Below are 22,335 nucleotides of genomic sequence, written 5' to 3'. Positions count from 1 at the left end.
ATTTTTCACCATTTTAAATTATTTTATTATAATTCATTTAAATTTCAAAACAAAAAATTATTTTGAACTGGTCAACTGTAATTTTTCCATTTAGAAAATGTCAAAATGAAACCATGGCAATTTAAAAACTTTCTTTTCAAAACATTTTTGAGTCAAAAAACTTATCAAAACCAACTCTGTCCTGTGAAAAGTTTCACTTTTGACAAATTGGCATTTTTTGATGAAATAAAATGTAATTGGAACTTGCCTGATCAGCTCTAATAATTATACTTATTTTAACTGTAAAGTGCTTTTAGGTGTAAGTACTAAAATATTATATAAGACTTAGTATTATCTTCAAATTTAATAAATGCATTTAAATGGATTGTTGTGCTTTCCTCATAGAAGAAAAGGAAGCAAACTTTGCTTCCCCAGATTTTGTAGGGCCTGCCTTCTGACACAGCAAAACCTCCTAGCTAACTTCTGTATGCTCCAGGTACTCAATTCTGGAGCATTGTGAAGAGCAAATAGTCTGGAAAATATTGAAGACTGAGAAGAATTGTTTTATGATTAAGGCACTGGATTGAGCCTCTGGATGATTCAGTTCTTGGCTCTGCGGCAGACTTCTTTGTGACCTTGGATAAATTACATAAATCTCTCTGGCCCTGAGAGATTCAAATGGAAGTTAGGAGCCTAAATACCTTTGTGGATTTGGCCTTTGTGCCTTAATTCGTCATTTGTAAAATGAGTCAAATAATACTTTTCTTACACCCCTTGCTTCTTGTATTTATTTAGATTGCAAGGGCTATCTCGTGCTACGTGTATTTAGGTATGTGTCTGTTTCACCCACCCATCCACTCCTGTAATAGGCTCCTAACCTCTGGCTGAGTTACTGAACTCCTCAAATCATGATTTAAAGACTTCAAGTGACAGAGAATCCACCATTTACTTTAGTTTAAACCTGCAAGTGACCCATGCCTCATGCTGGAAAGGAAGGCAAAACCCCCCCAAGGTCTCTGCGCATCTGACCCAGGGGAAAGTTCCTTCCCAACCGCAAATATGGCGATCATTTGAACCCTGAGCATGTTGGCAAGACCAACCAGCCAGACAACTTGGAAAGAATTCTCTGTAGTAACTCAAAGCCTTCCCTATCTATTGTCCCATTTGTGCTCCAAGCCCTCCCCTCCCGTGCCCCCCGCCTCCCATTGTACAGTAACATGCCACTAAAAAGGTCAGGTTTGTTCTGCAGTTCCTCAGCCTTGGAATTTACTGAAGAATACACCCTTCATTGCAAAATTGAGCTCCAAAATCTAAACTTATGTATATAAACTTTCCAAACATAAACCAGGAATGGTGCTGTGAGTGGCAGATTGTGTGGGTGTGTCTACACAAATCATAGAAATCTTAGACAATTACTGCAAGGCAGCTTGCTAGCTGGTGTCACAGTCTGTGACTTGGGTCCCAAAATGTTCCATTTAAGCACACTGACCACTTTATTGACTCCTGATTCCTAGCATATTGCTGATCTGTCTAAACGGGTAATAGTGTAACACCTTCACTTACTTTTTATTAACTGTTCTATTGACTGGAATTCACTACTTCCTTCATTTTTAATGTCTGATTTTAGAAAAGCAGATGAGCAGCGGAGCCATTTTAGGATCATTGCTGATTTAGATTCACTCTTCATTTTATTAATTGCTCTCTTGTCTAGTATTTATTCTACCTGAATATATTTTTAAAGCCTCTTTTAGTCCCCATATTCCTTTAACCCCATCCTTACTTGGCTTTGATCTTCTGACCCTATATTCCTTCCTTCAAACTTTAAGGCATTTGGATATTCTATTTTTTTAGAAATTCTGTGTCGTAATATTGATATTCATACATAATTCACCTGTCCTGCCGTGAAGAAGGTAAACAAGAAAAAAAAGGCACATGTGCATAGGTCCCAATCCCACTTTCCCTGGAATAGAGTTCAAAGTATTTCATGTGAAAGACGTGTGTGCATAACTTAGAGTACTGCAGTTTCTTGCACATCTAAGCTCAGTGTGTAGTCTACCAGAATTCTGCCCTTTTGATTCTTTGGAATGATTTGGAATGATGGCGTGTAGGAGAAATTTGATGCCAGGTAGGAGATGTTGGCCATCCTTTGCTAGTAAACCTGTATGAAAGCATGTGGATGTAATATTTATTGTGCACATTATATTGGAAAGTAGCAAACACTGTATGTGACAGCAATTTAAGTGGCATTATTCTGCTCCCTATAAATATGCCCAGTTGTGAGAGCAAAAACTGTAATACTATCCTAGGAAAAGAGAAGAGCTTTTTCCATGACTATTGTAGCTGCTGTTGCAATAATGGGTATCAAACAGGCAAAACTGTATGTGTTGTTAATGGCCACAATATAATTTTATTGACTTGCAATGTTTAAAGTGAAGACATGATGTCAAGCTTCCATAAGGTGTCTCACTGCAGTAATTGCACATGGACTTGATTTTATGGTAAAAAAGAACATTTTAATATCCATATGGGTTTCTGGGACAGTCTACATTTACATGCAGAGATCACAGGGTTATGAGTAAGTGCTCACATACTATGGTGATGAGAGCCATACAAGTACTTGATAAATAGATAGATGAGAGATTGTAAAGGGCATGAATGGATCCTGGTGGATTTCAGAATTGGGTTAATTTAAATTTATGAGTTTGAATCTTTTGTAAAAGGCAAGCAAACAGATAAGGAAAAATGTGTGTAAGTTATTTGTTTTGCTCATCCCAGATTTACTCTGTGTTGCTTGTATTGTGCTTTTTTGTTGGCTCTTCCACATAGATACAAAACTTTCTAAGGTGCTTGTTCTGTTAAATATACTGCCCACTTGTAGCTCCCTATCAGGTGGTAAGTTGGCCCTCTGTTGTTGGGGCCAGGTGCGGCCCACCTCCGCAAGAGAGGGGAATGAGTCCAGGAGTGTCATGTGATGGGAACATGTGATTTGGAAAGAGAGAGATAAGGGGCAGCCTGAATTGCAGCAAGGGTGAGTCTAGTTAGAGATTCAGAAGACTGTTTTGTATAGAGGGACTCTTGATATCTCTTGAGTTAGAAGGCCTGAGTAGTGTAAGCCAGAGAATAGTGTAAGTGTAAGTAGAGAATAGGAGCTAGCTAAGAAGATGGGGAGGAAAGCTTCAGCAGAGTATAGGATTATAAACACTACACTAAAGGTTATGAGCTAGCTAGAAAAGTAGGGTAAAGATGTGTTGTTTTGAGCTTTGCATTGAAAGTGGAGAGTCATTGAGAAAACAACTGCAGTGTGAAATATGATTCCCCAGGAAAAAAGGGGAAATTGAGGCAGCAATGGGGCCGGAGGTAAACCTTGTAGCTTTTTCTTTTTGCACTGTTAATATCCTTTTTCATCTGAAGCAGTCCATTCCCTTTCAAAACATTAATCCTCAGAGCCTCACTCTGACTAGGTATTATAATCAGAGCCATAAAGAATTCTTACAACAAAATTGCAATAGTTAAAGCAGCTCACACTCACCTGTTCTTGGACTCATTAAGAGCCTGAACAGTGGCCTTGGCTTACTGTATGACCCTGGGCTGTGTACTGTGTTTGCAGTCAGCCTTATGCCACCCCTTACTCTGCCTGGTGACTAAGCAGTTCTCGTTCCCCCCTTCTCCAGGATCTTTGCAGAGAGGACAGCTAGGCCATGCTCTGGGATTTCTGCAGGTTTCGAATGGCCATTCCACTCATTCTCTTACTTTCTTTTTTAAAACTTTTTATTAAGGTAAAGTTGCAATGAAATGTGAACATACTATGTTGTATGTTACTTGTTCAGAATCAGGTTAATAATCAGATGACCTGGGTAAAGATTCTGGCTGAGAAGCCTTTCTTCTGAGCCCATTAAAAAGGTTCACCAAATTTCTAAATACCTATCCCCTTTTTGGTGCTTCTCTAGTGTGGGCACTTGGTGTGAAAGCTTACCCATAACGCCAGTCCGTATTTTGCTGTATCACAATTCCATCAGAGGAGGAGCCCCATTTTTCCAATAATGTGCAATACAAAGTATTGCTGCTAACAATACAAATAAATGGTAGATTCTTTACCGAGCATTAAGCAAGCAGGTCAGCAAATCTCTAGGAAGCCGGCATTTTGTCATAAGATGAATCTTTTTAATAATTTTCTCCCCAAATCATCTAATTCATGGAAGCAGCCACCACATGTGCAAGTATGTTCCTCTTTCCCTGCAATGCCTCCAACAGGGTGCCTCCTTAGTAGCCAAAATAGGATAGATCTTAACTGGAGTCAAATGCCATCTATACAGTAACTTATAAAAGTTTTCATTATGAGCAACTCAGATTGAAGAGGTATATCCCCTTTTCTATATAGATACTCACTCATCCCAGTCAATTTCTTTATCCAGATCTTTTTGTCTGATCTTTTCATCTGGATTGTTTTCTTATCAACATCTTTTTTTAGTCAAAATTACATATCTCTTAAAAATTAAACCTTTTGTTCTAGCTTGCTTTTGTGTCAACTCCTCAAATGTGGTTAAAGGTTTAGATAGAGCCACCTCATATCCAGATTTCACAATAAGATGTTTGATTTGTAAATACTGAAAATACAGGATCTTTCTATTATTTACATTATTACATACCTCTTGGTATGATTTCAAATCAGGACCCAGGAACAGCTATCCAAAGTGAGTAATATCTGCTCACAGTGAATAATCACTGATTATTAATGAAAGGAGCTAAGAGAGAGGGCCTCAGCAACAGGAATTTAGAAAAATTGTCCACAGCTGCTAAGTGGTCTTGATGAGTGATGATTGGTGACATGAATTTCTTTTTAGCTCAGCAATTACTATGAATAACTATATTTGGGCTCCAGTCTTGTTCAAGTTTTACTTAGTGTTTGGCTGGGCTATTGTTAACAGAATTGATCACATCTTTTAATTGTGATGAATAACATTCATTTTTTATATTTTGGGCTGGGAACAGCCTGGCAAATCTGACTCCCTAATTCTTTTGGGGCAGCAGGTCTTCAAGGTGGGAGGATGGAGGACAAACATTCTCTTGATGTTGTTGGGACCTAAGATATGCCCCAGTAGTCAGGTTTCCCAAATAACTGCAGAGGCTTTAAGGTCTCTAAATCTCTTTGCTGCCTCCTGGTGGTGGTTGACATTCCCTTCCTTTTATGGCTCTTTCCAAAACCTATCAGGTGGTAGGTTAAAAGATGTAAGGGATTGATTTATGTTGTGAAGATCAAATTGGTTGAGTGTGTTTAGCTCGGCTAATTGCTCAATAAGTAAGGATATAATCATCTACTGAAATCTGAAGCAGGTAAATGTTGTGGATAGAGATGAATTAATTAGGCTGGCACAAGTGATAAGTGAAGTCATGGGATAAAATTAAGAAAGGAAAAATGTACGATAAATATAATGTTTCAGAATTTAGAGGATGTTGTTCTGGATTCTTAAAGCCAGACTGGACAAAGAACTAGAAGATGTAGAGTAGGAAAGAATCCTGCATGGATCAATGCTGGGATGGACTGGGTATCTAATCTTGTAGGTTTCCATCCCTAGACTCGAAGTATCAACATCAACACTCTTTGCACAACTCTATTATCATATTTTATAGATTGGTAAAATGAAACAGAGGGATAAGTGACTTAAATAAGGTTACATAACAAATCAGTGGCAGAATCAAAGGTCCTAAGAATCTGAAGGCCTACTCGTCTGCTCTAACCAAGAGATGACACTATTTCTTTCCTTACAAATAAATAACTATTTTTATTTAAAGTGGGAATTGAACATGAGCCATGCCCATCCACCTGCATAGATACACATACGCTTGTTAAAGGATACCTAGGTGGGTATTTGCATCAAACTGCATGTACACTAAATCGTTTTTAATGCACAAATCCAGGGGTATTCACAAATGCAGAAATCAGCCTCTCCTTTTTAAAAAATGACCATCAATACTGCTAGTACGTATTATGACAAAATACATTTCTCTTCTGGTAATTATATGAAAAAATAAGTGCAGTGAACAAACAATACCAGATTTTGATCAAAACAGTATTATATTTTACATTTATATAGATGTTTATTTTACTCTCATGTTTGTTTTTGTAGCACTTTGAAGTAATTTCAGGTGTATCTGTCTTCATTTTGTGTAAGCTGGTATGTCCAGACACATGGATTTTACAAGGGTTTTGTGCCTGTTTTGTGTAATCCTGTATGTCGCAAAAAGAGTGTCTTGTAAAGTATTTTTAGGGTGCTATTCTGTGGTAAAAGATTTCTGGTTATAGTTTGAAAGCCATATCTGCTTATTAGAAATGGATTCAAAAGACTGATGCACATGTTGACCAGGTTGAAAAATAATGTTTAAGAGATTGATGTTTAGGGATTTTGATATGGCCCTAAATTTATTAAAGTAACTAAAACCAAACCTCATTTGGGGCTTGGTCCTTTATCATTAAAATCAATGGGAGCATTGCCATTGATATCAATAGCTGCAAGATCAGGCTCTTAGCCTAGATTGTTGTTCTTCACTATCTCAGATCTTGGGTCTGATCCTGCTTCTATCAATGTAGATGGCAACTTTCCAAATTGACTTAAGTAGGAACAAGATCAGGCCCCCTGTTCTTTAAAAATATGTTTATAAATACAAAAGGCAATAGAAGAATCTTTTGAAAGGTTTTTCTGCAGTTTCAAACAGAAGGAACTCAAAGGCATTTGCCACTTCATGTTCTCTAAGGAGAGTGGTGCTAGTTACTCTTTAAAGGTGAAATTGAACAACTCAGAACATTCACCAGTTTGCAAAAACAAGGGCAAGCAACAAAATACGCCACTGGAATGGCACCACTCTTGCTTTGATCAGATTTTAACCTATTCCTCTTAAAATACATTGTTTGCAAGGATTTTCCTCAAGAAGAAATAGGAAAACAGTGACCAATAATTGCAATTACTACTTTTTCTTATAAGTGCACAGTATGGAATAGCATTATCTGTATAGGAAAATACTAGTATACCTGAGAAATGACTCACTCTTTTGCTGATTGATAATCCAGTCACTGTAATTGCCCCTCAAAATGTGAGTGTGTGCGTGTGCTCTTTTGCTGTTGTAAAACATTCAACAAAAAAGCTGTTTGTTCGCTGCTTTGTATTAAAGTGTACCTGAAAGCCTGCTGCACAGGATTGCTACTTTATGTGACATTTGACATAACACACCTGACACAATAAGCAAGGCATCTTGGGAATTTGCAGACATACATACATCTTTTGGTAGATTAGCACCCATTCCCAAAAGCATGAAGCACAATCAGCCTGAACTTCTTAAACAAAAACAAATGCTCTTGTAGATGATTTGTTCATACTTGTATGCTAGGTAAAGATATATTAAATTCATTTAAATAAATATTTAATTATGAATTAATATTTTGATATCTGAAAAGGAGGTTGTGGAGCCCAGCTGTTGATATAGACCTGCTACCAAGAAAAATAACTCCAAAAACCAACTACAAAGATTTAAAAAAAAAAAAAAATTGCACACATTTTACAAATGGGAAAGGCTTAGAAATATGGAGAGAATGGTGGTGTTATTCTGCAGTATTTATTGCAGTAATAAGTGTGTTTAGCAGTTCTAACAGCAGGTTTTGCTGTCAGACATGACAGCCAGCATAGGAGAAAAGGTTTGGGATGCTAGCTCCTAAGGTAGTGGATACAAACTGCAGTGAAGTGGTGCCTTTTGTCTTTGAAGAAAAAAATGTATATGGCTGGGTTCAGATGAAGATTTCAGTCTCATACTTCCAAAAAGAGACATTGCTGTGATATAAATCACTGTAAAGGGAGTGAGTATAGAAAAGAAATGAGAGAGTATAGGTTTGTGCTTCTCCATTAGCTGCAGAGGGTTGGGAAGGCCAATTTTGAGAGCAAGGTCTTTACGTATTTCCCCTGTGACTCCTGCATTGCGTATTAGTACAGTGAGATGAGCAGGTTGAGACAGACTGAGCAGCTTCCAAGAGATGACAACTTCTTTAATCACATCAACAGCATTAAAAGCCAGAGTTGGGCCTGAGCAGCAAAATTTGGATTAAAATTTTAAAGTCCTTCAAAGTTGGGGATGAGTCGATCCAGGCCTTTTCACACATTATAGACTGAGGCTAGCTGTAAAGCTTGGATCTGGTTCTGGATACTTGGTTGGTTTTTGGATAGGGTGTTTTGGTTAAGGGCTGATTGTCTATTTAAAAGTTAGTTGAGTTAGGCCCTGCCAGCATGTGACTTGGAATCAGGCACAAGAGCGGTAAAAGCAGCTTCAAACATGGTTTGGATTGGAGTGTGAACTGTTTGCAAAAGCAGTGTTCACATCTTGATAGTACTAGATAATAAAACTGGTTGGCTCTTTTTGGGAGGGACAAAACATTTTGTAGTGGAAGAATGCTGATTTGTCAAAATCAAAATGTTTTGTGGAAACATACTGGTTTCAATAAAACTTTTGTTGGGAAGGTTTCTCAAGTCCAATGGAATTTCTGGTGGAAAAAGAGAGAGGGACACGGCCCCCCCATTCCAAGTCCCAGAATAGCCAATAGGCTAGTGGTTAAGATACTCACCTGGGATTCAGAACAGGCAGTTGACTAGCCTGGGTATCCCACATCTTGGATGAGTGCCCTAACAAATGGGTTATTGAGGCAGTTTCTCTCTCTGTCTCTGGTCACATATATGTATCTCATGATTTTTAAGCCAGTCTCCTGATGTTCAAATGTTTGAGGTTGGCAATACTGGTGATCTAACTTTCCCCCAGGAAAGACAAGTGCCCATCATCCATGTAGGTTTTGTAGTTCTTAGTTCCAAAGGAGGCAGTTCCTCAAACTACAAAGGTGAACTAAATACTTGATGCAGAAAGAATATTCTTAATGTTGCTGGGATATAAGGAGGAGCTTTTAGTGTATGTTTTAGGATGGCCTAAAGAAAGGATGAATCCAAACCTGGGAGACCTTGTGCACAGACCACAAAAGATAAATCAGTCAACCAAAAAACAAACAAACAAACAAATAAAACCCTCAAACCAAATCGTTCCGCAGAACCACCAGAATACAGTGTAAGAGCACTCATCTGAGAGTAATTCTCTGGCTTGGTGCAGAGGATCATGTCTCCCAGTAGTGGTTGACCCTAAGACTATAACAGCTTGATACTTAATCACTTCAACTCAAGTGAGAGGCCTCTCTTTTGGTATCAAAGCATCTTTATTCAATCCTTCCTGACAACTGTGGCATCTGTTTATTATATCAGGAGAGAGCGGTTAATTTTTTATAGGTTTGATGAATAACTGGATAAAAATCTTTGAGCACGTGTTTATTGAAGGCAGAATCCATAGTTGCCATCCTGATAAGGAAAAATTTTCAAATAAATCTTCAAATAAGCAGGGGCTGAAAGGGCCAGTGGAGGTTGTGCATGCACATTCTTGTAGAATTTTAGGTTAATGTTAATATGTTTATTTATAATCAGAGCCACAAAACAGACCCAATTTTCCAGATGGTCTATTATGTTTGACATTACTTCTCTCTCTCTCTGGTTACTAACTAAATTCTCCCCATTGTTCTTTGTAATTCCCCAAATTCTCTCTCTTTCTTCCAGCTGAGGTTGGGTAAGGGTGACATTGGTGGAAGAGTCAGGCTTCTAGACCCAGCGCTTATGCATGGTGGCCCTGTTCAGTATCTTCCTGCTTGTTTCCTCTCTGTTGTGTTGCCTCTGACTCATGGTCTGGGGCTCTGGCTTTCTAACCTCTTTTCCGGCTCCTTGGTCTCCCAGCAGTCACTTCCAGCTTTCTTGGCTAGCTAGCCAAAATTTCTTCCAAGCTTTAACTTCCTACCTGCTAGATGCCACTCTCCCGCACCAATGCCAGGCTGGTAGGAGGATATTGTAGATGTGCGTGCACACTCACTTCCCCTGCTGGTTGTTCACCAGTGTCTACTCCCATTTCCTCCTACTCCTGACAGTGGAGGAGCTGGAGAAAGGAGTAGTGAGAGGTGGGAGAGGAAGAAAGGAGGGAGTTTCTGTTGAGTGGAAGACAAAGGGGCCCTGGATGAGGAGCACAGTAGGACAAGAGGGATGGGAAGCACATGAGGGGCAAGGGGAGGCATGGACAGAACAAGATGAAGGAAGAGCAGGAACAGCATTTCTAATGCAGACTCTGAGATCTGGAAGGGAGCCAGAGTGACAGCAGGATGGACAGAGAAGAGCCTGGAGAGTAGTAGCTAGTGAGGTAAATGTAGATGTGGAGTTCAAAGACCTGAAGGAAATGGAATGAGAGAGATGAGGATACAAGGGAAGAATTCAGGGGTGAAGAGGGACATATCTTTGAGGAAATGGAGGCCCCTGAAGATAGCAGAAGTAGAGTAGCAGGCCTGCCTCCGAAAGATGTGATGGCTATGTAAATGAGATCTGACTTTCGGTAGCCCAGTGAGAGGCACATGCAGAGCATCAAGGAACCTGTTAGGGGGCTGTGTGAGTATAGAAGAAGAGCAGGGTAGGCAGCTTGTGTAGCGTGCACCCTACCAAAAGAGCAGTCCCTGTTGAAAGGAGAAAAGAAAACAAGAGAAACTCCTCTCAGCACAGAGTTCCTAGAGCAGAAAGGCTTGGTATGTGGGACTCAAGGAAATTGGGATAACATGGAATATTTCAGGAATGTTGATGACAGTTCAGAAGAATAATAGTCTCTGTGGCTGTTGGCCTATGGTTCTATGCAGGCCTCTGAGATCTGAACATGAGCCCCGCTGTTCCTGCTCTTTCCAGTTAACTAAATGTCACTCAGTCAGGTAATAAATGTTGGCCTTAGTCCTGCTAAGATGTTTAGGATCTTGCTAGCTTGGGACAGGAAGATAAGGTTATGCACTTCGAATGAATAATTCATCCCACAATTGTAGGGATGCAGTGATACATACCAGGAGGAAGAAAATTTAATAATTGGGTAGGGCATGACAATGCTCTCTATTCCCAGATACTGTAATTAAATAAAAAAAAGTGTAGCCTAGGTAATGGGAGGCCAGGTCTAGAGCTGTTTCCTCCTTCTACCCAGCAGTCACTCAGAGGAGTAGTTACCTCAACTCCATAGGGACAGCATTGGAAGTAGAACATCTAGGCCAATTGCACTGAGTGTATGTCAGGGCAAGTGATTCCTACAGGTTGTGTGGTCCAAGGTGAGGAGTGGATAGGGTATATTGTGGAGAGTGGGAAGATAGGGAATTAATTTGCATGAGTTATCTCCTCGTTGGGCAGCTCCGCAACTTGCTGTTCTGGAGCTGGGACCAATGCTGTCTTCTGTAACAAGTTAACTTTTCTCCTGAACTGTTTTGTCTGTTGTGGAGTCACCATTCACAACTTACTTGGCATAGGAAACCACAGGTATTGTCATCTGGCTTAGGGGGTTAATATGTCTGAGTGGATTTATATTTACATGTTTTGAGCTAGAATGTAATTACTACACTTCTATTGTATTCGGGTTCTTATTTTGTGTCCACCACCATGGTATTGGAGTGCATTCCAGACCATCTGTTGTGTAGGATTCTATCTTTCACCCTTACTTTTATCGGGGTGGGGTGTGTGTGTGTGAAAATTGTTCATTATTTTAAAATGTGTTTGCTGTGCTTTTTATTATTGAAGGCAAGCTCAACGTATGTCTTGTACTTGGAACAGCACTTAAAGGGACAATACCAAGACAAATTTAACTGAAAGTAAATGTTTTTGTTTTTTAAGGATTTTACAAAATCTAAAGCTAAAAGGAATGTTTCCAAGATAATTTCCAATAGAAACAGCATTTTTAGGTGAATAAACATTTCAGTGAATTCATTTAGATGAATAAACATTGCAATATTTGCATCCAAAATGTGCAGTATTTTACTATGAGGATTGTATTTGTTTATGAAAAGGATTTTGCCTAGAAAACCAAAAGTGAAATGGATTCACCTATGTTCACTGACTAAGCTAAGAAAAATGCAAAATGGAAACAGTATGAATGGTGAAAAGTAAATTAGACTTCTAAAATTTGTTCAGTTTAAATAATATTAGGTATTTTTAGCAACGTGGGTATTGATAGGAAATATGTCTTTTAAAAATTACTTTTAACGAGACACTACCCCTTTAAGTACAGCGAAGATGTTAGATGCAGAGCTGAACGTCATCTGCAGAAAAATGATGCCAAGGTTGAAGCTAACTATGAGACATTTCAGAGAAAGGGAAGATGGAAAAAGGAAGAAGAATAGACTCTTGAAAATGTCCAGGGTGGAGGAGACAAGAAGATAATTAATATAAAGCCTTCAGTAGAACTAAAGAGGGGATAATTTGAAAGATGCAGTTCATATCAGGAGATGAATGTTTTGGACACATCAGCTTCTTATTCAAGTCACTATAGAAAGAGAGAATGGTTGAAAGTAGCTTGTGTTTTAATAAAATCAAATATGGGTTTAAAGAGGGAGATTTGTGGCCCTAGAAGGAAGGTCATTAACCCAATATCAATTGTCATGCTCATTTTACTTACAGAAACACTAGGCTAAAAGTGGTTAAGGTGATTGTGTAGAAAGATATGAGAAGATAATTTTTTCCAGAATTTTGCTGAAGAAAGAAAGGGTAGATAGTAAGTTGAAATTTGGGAGAGGGTGTTGGAGTTGTTTTAGATAGGGTATCATAGTCATAACTTTGGATATTTCAGAGAAAGGATACCAATGATAAAGTGGCAGTAGCAGACACAACAATGTTTAGGGCAGCAGAAGGTGACAATTGCAAAGATGTCCAGTAAGAGGTGCTCTTCTTCATAAAATAATTTAGTATTATGGTGCCTCTAGTGGTGATAAGGTGGTGGCCCAGATACTAAGTTGTGGATGAATCAAGGGAAAAGGAGATACTAAAAGCTTTATTAAATTATGTCAAAAACCAATTAAATTAATCCTTTCCTTAGACAACACTTTATAAAATAAATCCTGGTGGAAAACTTCAACTGTCCTGATTACAATACCATTTAAAAATACATTCTGAAATCACTTAATGAGATAAAATAATGGACTGATTAAAATACAGGCATAAAGATAGACTGGTTTTCATATTTATTATATATTTTATTTGGAATTTGATCTTTATTTCTTATTTTTATTTTACAATTACTCTATGAAAAGCCTTGTGGTTCCTTCTGGCCTTAAAGTCAATGAGAGGTGAGAGCACCACTCTACTCAGGGCTGGTTAGGCCCGCTGGAGTACTGTGTCCAATTTTGGTCACCAATGTATAGAAAGAATGTAGAGAGACTGGAACGGATCCGGAGGCAAGCAACAAAGATGATCAAAGGGATGGAATGCAAGCCATATGGGCAAAGGCTGAAGGAACTAGGTATGTTTAGTTTGGAAAAGAGGAGATTAAGGGGGGATATGACAGTGGATACTTCAGATACTTGAAAGGCTGCCATAAAAAAGATGGAGAAAAGTTGTTCTCTTTTGCCACAGAGGGCAGGACAAGAGGCAACGGGTTCAAACTACAGCACAGCAGATTTAGATTAAATCTCAGGAAAAACTTCCTAACTGTAAGAACAGGTGGACAATGGAACGGACTGCGTAAGGAAGTTGTGGAAGTTCCTTTGCTGGAGGTTTTCAAAAGGAGGCTGGATAGCCTCTGTCTTGGATGGTTTAGACACAAGCAATTCTGCATCTTGGCAGAGGGTTAGACTAGATGACCCTTGCTGTCCCTTCTAACCCTGTGATTCTGTGATTCCATGACTCATGCTCAGAATGGTACACCTATTTAACATCTGATAACAAACTATTTCATGACTAGGCCCCATCCAGTGTATTCTCATAAAGTGGAATTTTAGCCATTTATGTCCCTGTGAAGTCATAACTCATTGTCACTTACTGACATCATTGAGGCCTAGTTTACATACAGATTTTCTGCTGGTAAAACTATTTTGATTAGGAGTGAGATTTTTCACCCCATCAAAATAACTATATTAGTACAACCCCTCGTGTGGACACAATTATAAATATACAATTGCACTGTGATAGCTTAGTCCCCTTCCCATCCGGAAATAAGCTACACTAGTATGATTGCTATAACTATGTCCATAATAAGAGGGCAGCACTGCTTTTGTGTAGTTAAAGTGATACACCTTTTGTTTATAGACATTCCTAAGCTAAATTGGTTTCTTGGGAGCTGTCGTATCAAAGTAAAATAACTCTCTTGAGTGTGTCCCAGACAGAACTCATTACAGGCTCAGGGCCTTAGTAGACTACTTGGTAATCATCTCAGGAAGTATAATGTAATGAGATATGTCTTTTTAAAAAGGATTTATTTTTACATTATACCAGTTTTTAACCTGATGACAGACATGTTTTAATTGTTATAATGGTTCTTGCTATTGGTTTATTAAATATAAATTCTTTGCTGCTGCTGCTGCTTTTAAAACTTCTGAGGTAAACAGGGACAGCTTTATTGTTGTGACAAGTAAGGCTCTAAAATAAGGTAGCTTTTTCAGTAAAAGTTAGTACAGATACTATAAATGAAAGTTGGCTAAGTTATAAAGAAATTATGGATATACTTTAAAAGGATATTTTTACATGTATTTATAGAAATATAAAGCAAATAATTTAAAATTAAGGGCAGAATAAAGTGAAAGCAAATTTTAATATTCATCTTATTTAAATAAAAAAAGAAATGAGTAACGACATTAATAATGCAGCTCTCTGCTGTTACGCCATTGTAAACAAAAGTAAAACTTGGACAAAAGGGTGAAATTCCACCATGTTGAGAGCCTACCTAAGCCCTATATAAATCATAGTCCCATTTTAGCTTTCTGCTTGGGGCAGGATTCACACACACAACATATAATTTCCTTTATAAGTTTTCTTTGGTTGCTAACCGCTCTTCCTTAACATGGAAGTGAAGGGCATGGCTTTTAAAATAGCAATAGAAGTTCTCCTCATTTAGAGGCAGTATTTCAAAGGGAAGTAATTTAAAATCTTGGATTCTAATGAATGACTGTATATGATCATTTGTATTTACAAGACCACCATATTTTATTTGATAATTAATATATTAAGCACAACAGCCTGGGTTAAGAAAATCTCTTAGGAATGGTCAGTACAGCAGAGGTGTGGGATCTAGTGCTAGCAAGGTGATTGGAGAAAGAAAAGCAGCAGTAGGAACTGATGAGTGCATAAAATTGGCAACAGAAAGCCATGGTACAGGGCAAGTAACAGGGAGTGACTGGGAAGTATCATTTTAAACATGGAATGATCTTTAGCTGTTTGTGTCCATGGGATGAATCCGGAATTTACAGCCATATGCAGAATAAACAATGGGTATATTTTGAATTATGGGTAATTTGTTCACGATATTTTTTGGCGACTTGTGCTTATGATGTTAGCAGAATCCTCAGTAGAGCTATAACCACTTTATTCTCTTCTGCCTAATTATTCCACATACTGTGCTCTTCATGCTGCTTTATCTTAACGTTCCTAGGTTTTTCAGTTTGTTTATGGAAAGCTAAAACTTACTATGTAGCACATGATGTGTATTGTGATCTGTACCATTTCCTGTGTTAGGCTGTACAGTATAATATTATCCTGTAACCTTCAAAAAGATAAAGAATGGAAGTCATGTCCAAAGACATTTGGGAGCATATCCTGCCTTCTCATGCAACATGTGCTCCATGACTGTGAGGAATCCTGATCCACTTTGATTGTGTTGTGTGGTGGAACAGAATGCTGGGGCCCAGTGCATTGGACCCAGATCCCCTCCCACCATAGATATTTGCTGTGCATGGACTCACTGTATTCCAGGGCATGGCATAGGGAGCTGGGGGCTATGTGCAGAGCAAAGGAGGAGTGGGCTGGTGGATGTGTGGCTGTGTCAATCAGCTGGCCACTCCCCCATGGAAAGAACAGGCGCTATAGAGGCTCTTGGAACTCTGTGGCTACAGCCATAGAGTAACTTATAGGACAAGTTATTTTCTTCACCCTCAAGCCTCCATAGACTTTTGCAGCACACAGTCCGGTCACTGTGTATTGGAATTAGGATTTGCCTTTGTTGCATATATTACTTTTAATTTGATTTGATAAAGATATCATAATGGTATTTAACTACCCATAAAATCACTATGAAACAGGCACATTTCTATTTGATTAAATGCAGTTGTAGGCCTGATGACAACTCGGAACCGTAATTATATCTGTTAATTTAAAGCAAATTTTTACATAACTCCCTCCCTGCCCTTCTCACCCTTACTCTTTTTACTCTTATCCTTTTTTTCATTTAGGCCTTGTCTAGACTAGGGTTTTAGGCCCTACATAAGGGCTGTGTGAAGGGGTCTGCCAACAAAGCAGACCTGTGCACACCCTCTGTGCTTATTGAAAAGACCAATGATTTGTGTAACAGTTGGCACAAAAGGCCACTTTGGATGCAAACTGGGGGCTACACTATGGACAAGGGTAGAGGATGTCAATTCATTTTTACGGAGTCCATTGGCTTTTGTTTCTAAAGCTTCTGTTTTAATAATAACTATCAGAATTCTGAATATTCTGTTTATCCATATAAATGTCTAATTCTTTTTAAACTTGCTAAACTCTTGGTCTCTAATATCTTGTGGCAATGAGTTCCACAAGCTAACTGTATGTTGTGTGGAAAACTATTTCCTTTCATCATTTCATAATTTGCTACATTTCAATTTAATTCAGTTTCTTTGTTCTTGTGAAATGAGACAGGGTGAGTAGTTCCTGATCTACCTTCTGCCCATTATCTTGTAGACTTTGATCATGTCCCATCTTATTCATCTTTCTCAGGTAACAGTCCTAAACTCTTCAGTCTCTCATCACACATCTCAGAACCCCCTCTATTTCTGCTGTAACTTTTTGAAAGATGATAACCAAAATGAACAAATTATTCCAGGTTGAGTGTGTACGATTGGAGTACACAATGGGTGAAATCCTGATCTGGGTGAAGTCAATGGGAGTTTTGTCAATAATCTAAGTGGGGTCCGATTTTGCCCAGTGACATTATAATGTTTTCCTTATTATTCTCCACTCTTTATAAACTCATTTTGAAAATTTGGTACCTCAGAACTTTAGCATGGAAAACAACTGGCTCAGTTCTCTTTCTTAAATTGCTTGTAATCTCAAATTAGCAATGTGGGCCGGTGTGGGCAGCATTAGCTTCTCCCAAAAGCATTTTGATGATACAAAGAGTCAGATTTTGTCCAGGATTATACCTGCACAAATCTGATCAACTCAGTGGGATTGAACAGATGTAACTGAAGGCAGAATTATCACCAAATACTTTGAAACAATATATCTGACTTCCACAGGTGACCTTTCATTTGAGAATCAACTAAGAAGTACTTTTTATAACATATAAAAATAAAAAACGCAGCTGTTGTATATAATGTTATATAAGTGTATGGTATAACTAGTGTGTTTTTATAAAATTAGCAAAAAAAATCTAAGAACTTCTGGATATCTGCCTCAAAAATACCTAAATCATGTTCAGATTTTTACCAGCTAATAAATACAGTAAATAAAATGTTAATAAATCACCTGTAATTTAGCCTGACAATGTGGATTGACCACATTGATTAAATTGATTATATTTCATATATTTACAATATGTAGACATAAGCTCAATTTATTTGCTGAGGAGTTCAAGGTAGGTATCATTGGTTTAAAAACAACAGTGGAGTAATGCTTTTGGTTGCTATCTGCAATAATCTAATGCTGACAGAGAGCAGTATTTTATTTAGTAATTAACGGTGTAAAGGGGAGAGAAGCTGCCATGTTGGTTCTTAAGCTGGAGAATGTGATGAAAGATGATATCTGCGATCTCATCCTTTCCACTTGTTTAGGATTGTCAGGATGAGAAATGTCAGCATTATGAAAGCTCAGCTCTGCTCTTGATATGATAAAACCCTTCAAAAGCCAGTCTTTCTCTCCCTCTCCCCCTCCTTTCTCCCTCTCCCTGCACTTGCTTTTTTATTTATCCTGTTTTGTTAGATGGCAGAAATATAATTCTTTTCTTTCTTCCTATTATAAGCCACCATTTTTGTTTTATTATATGTTTCACAACCCCTAATGCCCCACTGAAAATTACTTTGTTAAATGACAGTGTTTCAAAGCCATGAATCCTTTCCACCATTCCCTCAGAGGTTTGAAACAGTCAACAGACTGTAAAGAATAAATAATAAAAAAGTATTGATTATTTTGATGACTGTGAGATTCAATTAAGTATTAATTTTGCCCTCCAGTGGACCTATCAAGGTATTCAAAAAGGAGGATTCAGCTCAGCTAAATGCGGACTGAGTGCTTCAGCCTTAAATAGGGAGAAAATGTGTTTACCTACAGTATTTGAAGAGGAGTGCATTGATGCACAGAGTCCAATATTTAAGTGCTGTGCAAATTAAGCCCTGGTGACAGTGACATTGTTTTCAGTGATATGAGTATTGACTAAAGAAGTGCATTTGATGACAGCTTAAACTATTTGTATTGATTAACATTTTCATAGATTATCATGTGTCATATCAAATTCACTTTTCAGACATGAATACATTAAAAAACCCATAGGCAAACATCGACCAATGTGATGATGGGACATAGGGAACATGCTAACCAACCTACTTGCACGCTGGTCACCTGTTCTCTGCATAAGAACCATTTAGGCATGAACTTTGCAATAAATAGCTGCCAGATAGCGCAACAAGGTCACTTGTTTCTTTTCTTTTCTTGCTTTTGAGTCTGGTTTCTGTGCTGTAACGATATTATACATCTTAGTTTGCAAATGGAATGGTAGAGTGTACTTGGAAATAATATCTGATCCCAAAATGCCCTCTGAATGAGCTGAAGATAAAACAGATCCAAATCATCAAGAACCAATTTAACTAATATATATAATATTTTATGGGATTATAATGTCCCAAATACAAGAATAATTGCAAACACTGTGTAAGTATCTTCACTGATTTTATCTTTAAAAAATTTATATCTGTATATTTTGCTTTTTAAAAAAAAAAAAGAAAGTGTGTTTATGGGCTTTTGGAGCACAGTATCCCAAAGGCAAGAATGGTTAGAACAAAAATATCTGTATTGATTGTATGTGGTAAAACGGCTATTTGTTGTTTTATATTTTCACTAAAACATTTGAATGATGAACATTGTGTATGATTTGGTTAATGTTATTCAAGTGAGGATGCTTCTTGAAATCCCTTTGGAGCATATCTAAGGTGCTGCTATTCTGTATTGTTGGAGCACACTTGCAGCTATTTTATTTTCTTACCACGTTAAGGAAAGAGGAAGGTGTAAAAATATACACACAAAAAACACATCCGACAATTAAAGCTGTGTTGGTTATGTTGCTTTGGTAGAAGTTTTTCTCCAAAGCATCCTGAATCTCTCACATGCTAGTTGAGCTTTAATAGGGTGGGGAGTAATGGAAAACTCATTGGATCTGTAATAGCTCTTCACTTGACTGCAGCTAGCAATAACAGCAGGAGCAGCAAGAGATAAGAGAGTGTGTGTGTGAGAGAGAGAGAGGGGGAGTGGGAGAGAATATACGCACACCAAAGCTGCCACTTTTTCCCCCCTCATTCTTTCCCCCCCCCCCCATTCTAGGATCCAATGATAGCTGGACAAGTCAGTAAGCCCTTGCTGTCACTGCGGAGTGAAATGAATGCAGAGTTGAGAGGTGAGGACAAGGCAGCTACTTCAGACAACGAGCTGAATGAGCCCCTGCTTGCGCCTGTAGAATCAAATGACAGCGAGGACTCTCCCAGCAAGCTCTTCGGTAAGTCTGTCTAGGTATTTCATTTCAGTGTTACCATCTTGTCCGGAAGAGTAATCCCCCCCCCCCCCTTTTTTTTTTTGGTTCACTTAATTTTCTAATATCAGGGGGTAGCTTGAAGTCTGCAGGTGTACAGCCATATGCTCTGACTTAAACTGGGTGACAGAATGACAGTGTCATGTCCTGAAAACTTTTGTCAACAATGAACTTACTCTATGCAAGTTGCAGACATTGCATATTTTCTCCTGCTTAACCGTCTCTAGTATAAACACAAATAAGCAATCCTGCTTTCTTGTGATATTTTACTAGCACTTATTGCCTACGTGTTAACTCCAGCATTTCAGTTTCTCACCGTCCCTTCTGAGGATGAAGTAAACTAAAGGGTTGTCATTACATCTAGTAAAGTGAAATTTAGGAGAGAAGAGAACTGAAAAATGTCCATAGAAAACATTCTGTACTAGGTAAAAAAAGGATGCAGTGAGGATTACAATGAGGATTGTAATACTTTTACAACTGAAATTAGAAATAAAATATTTCTTTCAAAGGGTATGGAGGGAGAAAATGCATGTTTACACTGTATCTTATGGCAAATGAAAACATAACCTTTCAGTTGTATTTGTTTCGTATCCAAAACAAGAGCACTGAGAGTGGCACTCCAGAATAGACATCTGTCATTCAAACGGATGACACTCTGTAAGCCAACTCAAGCAACTGTGATCTCTAATCAGAAAAGAGAGCAGAATAGTTGAGGCGCATGCCTGAGTGATAGATGTTGATAGATGTCTGTGCTGGAGCACACTACATGGCACATAGTTACATTTTGGTTTTAGAGCAATTGTTCCTGAAAGAGTTCCTTTTAATTATATACATTTGGGACTTTATAAAAATCTTAAAGTGCATTCTTACATTTTACAAATTCTCATAGCTGGAACTTGAAGGGGAAAAGATCTTGTTTACAAGGGAATGCAGCTTTGAGAGAGATCCCATCTGAGATTTAAGTTTTGATTTCATGATCTATACGGTAACTGTAGCAATGTTCAGATGTCTATACCTTAGATCTAGTAGGAAACCGCAAAACGATCTTTACAAAAATATATGCAATTTTCTTTTTAAAAGGTGCCCTTTCATATTATTAGAAGCCACACATACTGTACATAATATTTTATTAAGTAACTTCATTAAAGAGAATGAAATAAAATGTTAAGATTTAATTTCTAGAATACAGTAGTGACCACTGCAGAATATAACATACATTTTTAAGCAGCCCCCCCATCCCCCAAATAATGTTTTGTTTCCATGGAAAACAGAATTTCCATTAGCAGTTTGAATGTTCAAATTCCATACAATAATCATTTTAGTCCATTTCATCAAGAGAAGAATTGTGATGTCTAAAATTCAGAGGGCTAATGCTTGTGTTTGGTGATTTAAATATCTTAAAGAATGTTCATGTATTTTATTTGATCAGATGTTTAGGGGGGCAATAAATTAATATAAAATATCTCAAGGTATGACAACATCCTGAAAATTTGTATTTAACCTGAGACTACCAATACATCTTTACAGTCTGGTTTTGTTTGGTTATGCTGTATGCTTTAGGTTAATCAGGTTTTATAATAAAGGGTGGGATATCCCAGAGTCGTTGTCATTTTTGTATGTTTAAATACCATTGTAGAGCTCCTAAGTACTTTCCTTATAGTTGCTGTATAGGGTAAAAATAATGTATAGTAATCTTTGTTCCTTTTTGATTGTAAATTATTAATTTTGCGTAGCTGCAAACCATAATGAAAAAGATGCAAGTAAATACACTGTACATGAGTGCTTATTTGTGAGTTTAAGGTGTCTGCTGCTTTGCTTTCATACTTCTAACAAGGTGTCACCAAAGTAAATCATAAGTAGGAGCAAATAGTTTAACTACCTCAAAGTGAACTATGTAACATTTATCTAGGTGTTACCTTTAAGCAGTAACCTTTACTAGTAAAGAGTTGTGGCTCTGGGAGGACAATGGGACAATTCGGCAGCATGAAACTGGATGAACTTATTTAAAATTAAGGCACTTGAGAGTTATTCAGCTGATCTAACACTTAATTTATTAAGCGATTCATTGTTTAATTGCTTTCTTTGAAAAATATGTCACCCAAAATATAATGCTATTTTAGAGCAGCTTCTCTGTTCAGAAATGTGAATGGCATGTTAGGAATGCACACTTTGGGCCTTACTTTGCAAACTCTTATATTCTACATGTTTAGGATTTGCATAAATTTATGCAAAAACTGGCATTATTTCTCATGTAATTTTCTTTCATATGAAACAATATTAACATTCTCAGAGTTTCTTATTGAGTATTTGGTACATGCTGTGGGGACATTTGCCAGATACCTGGTAAGGAGGAGCATTTTAAGAAGTGATGTGAGGAGACTGGCCCAAAGATGAAAGTTACACAGATTGCCTTCTTCAAATTTTGGGGAAATTTTGGAATAAGTGGGTGTGCTAGTTTACTTTGAATTACCAGCATTTTGATCTTCCCATGTCTTGCTAAGCTTAGCAGAATTTCCTGGACAATATTTT

At 37.8% G+C, this 22,335-nt stretch overlaps 1 protein-coding gene across 1 annotated transcript in view; it reads left to right on the top strand.

Annotated features, from left to right (window-relative positions):
* POU6F2 (POU class 6 homeobox 2) overlaps positions 1–22,335 on the top strand; it is a 362,572-nt gene that overhangs the window by 44,002 nt on the left and 296,235 nt on the right. Inside the window, exon 2 of the mRNA XM_067550434.1 lies at positions 19,602–19,773. Coding sequence (XP_067406535.1) covers positions 19,608–19,773 — 166 coding nt within the window. The 5' untranslated portion in view covers positions 19,602–19,607. The remainder of the gene's footprint in view (positions 1–19,601; positions 19,774–22,335) is intronic.

Source organism: Emydura macquarii, unplaced genomic scaffold (genome assembly GCF_026122565.2).
Source record: "Emydura macquarii macquarii isolate MOO-44397 ecotype Brisbane River unplaced genomic scaffold, CSIRO-AGI_Emac_v2 contig_1263, whole genome shotgun sequence".
Classification (NCBI taxonomy): domain Eukaryota; kingdom Metazoa; phylum Chordata; order Testudines; family Chelidae; genus Emydura; species Emydura macquarii.
This window is presented reverse-complemented; position numbering and strand designations above follow the sequence as displayed.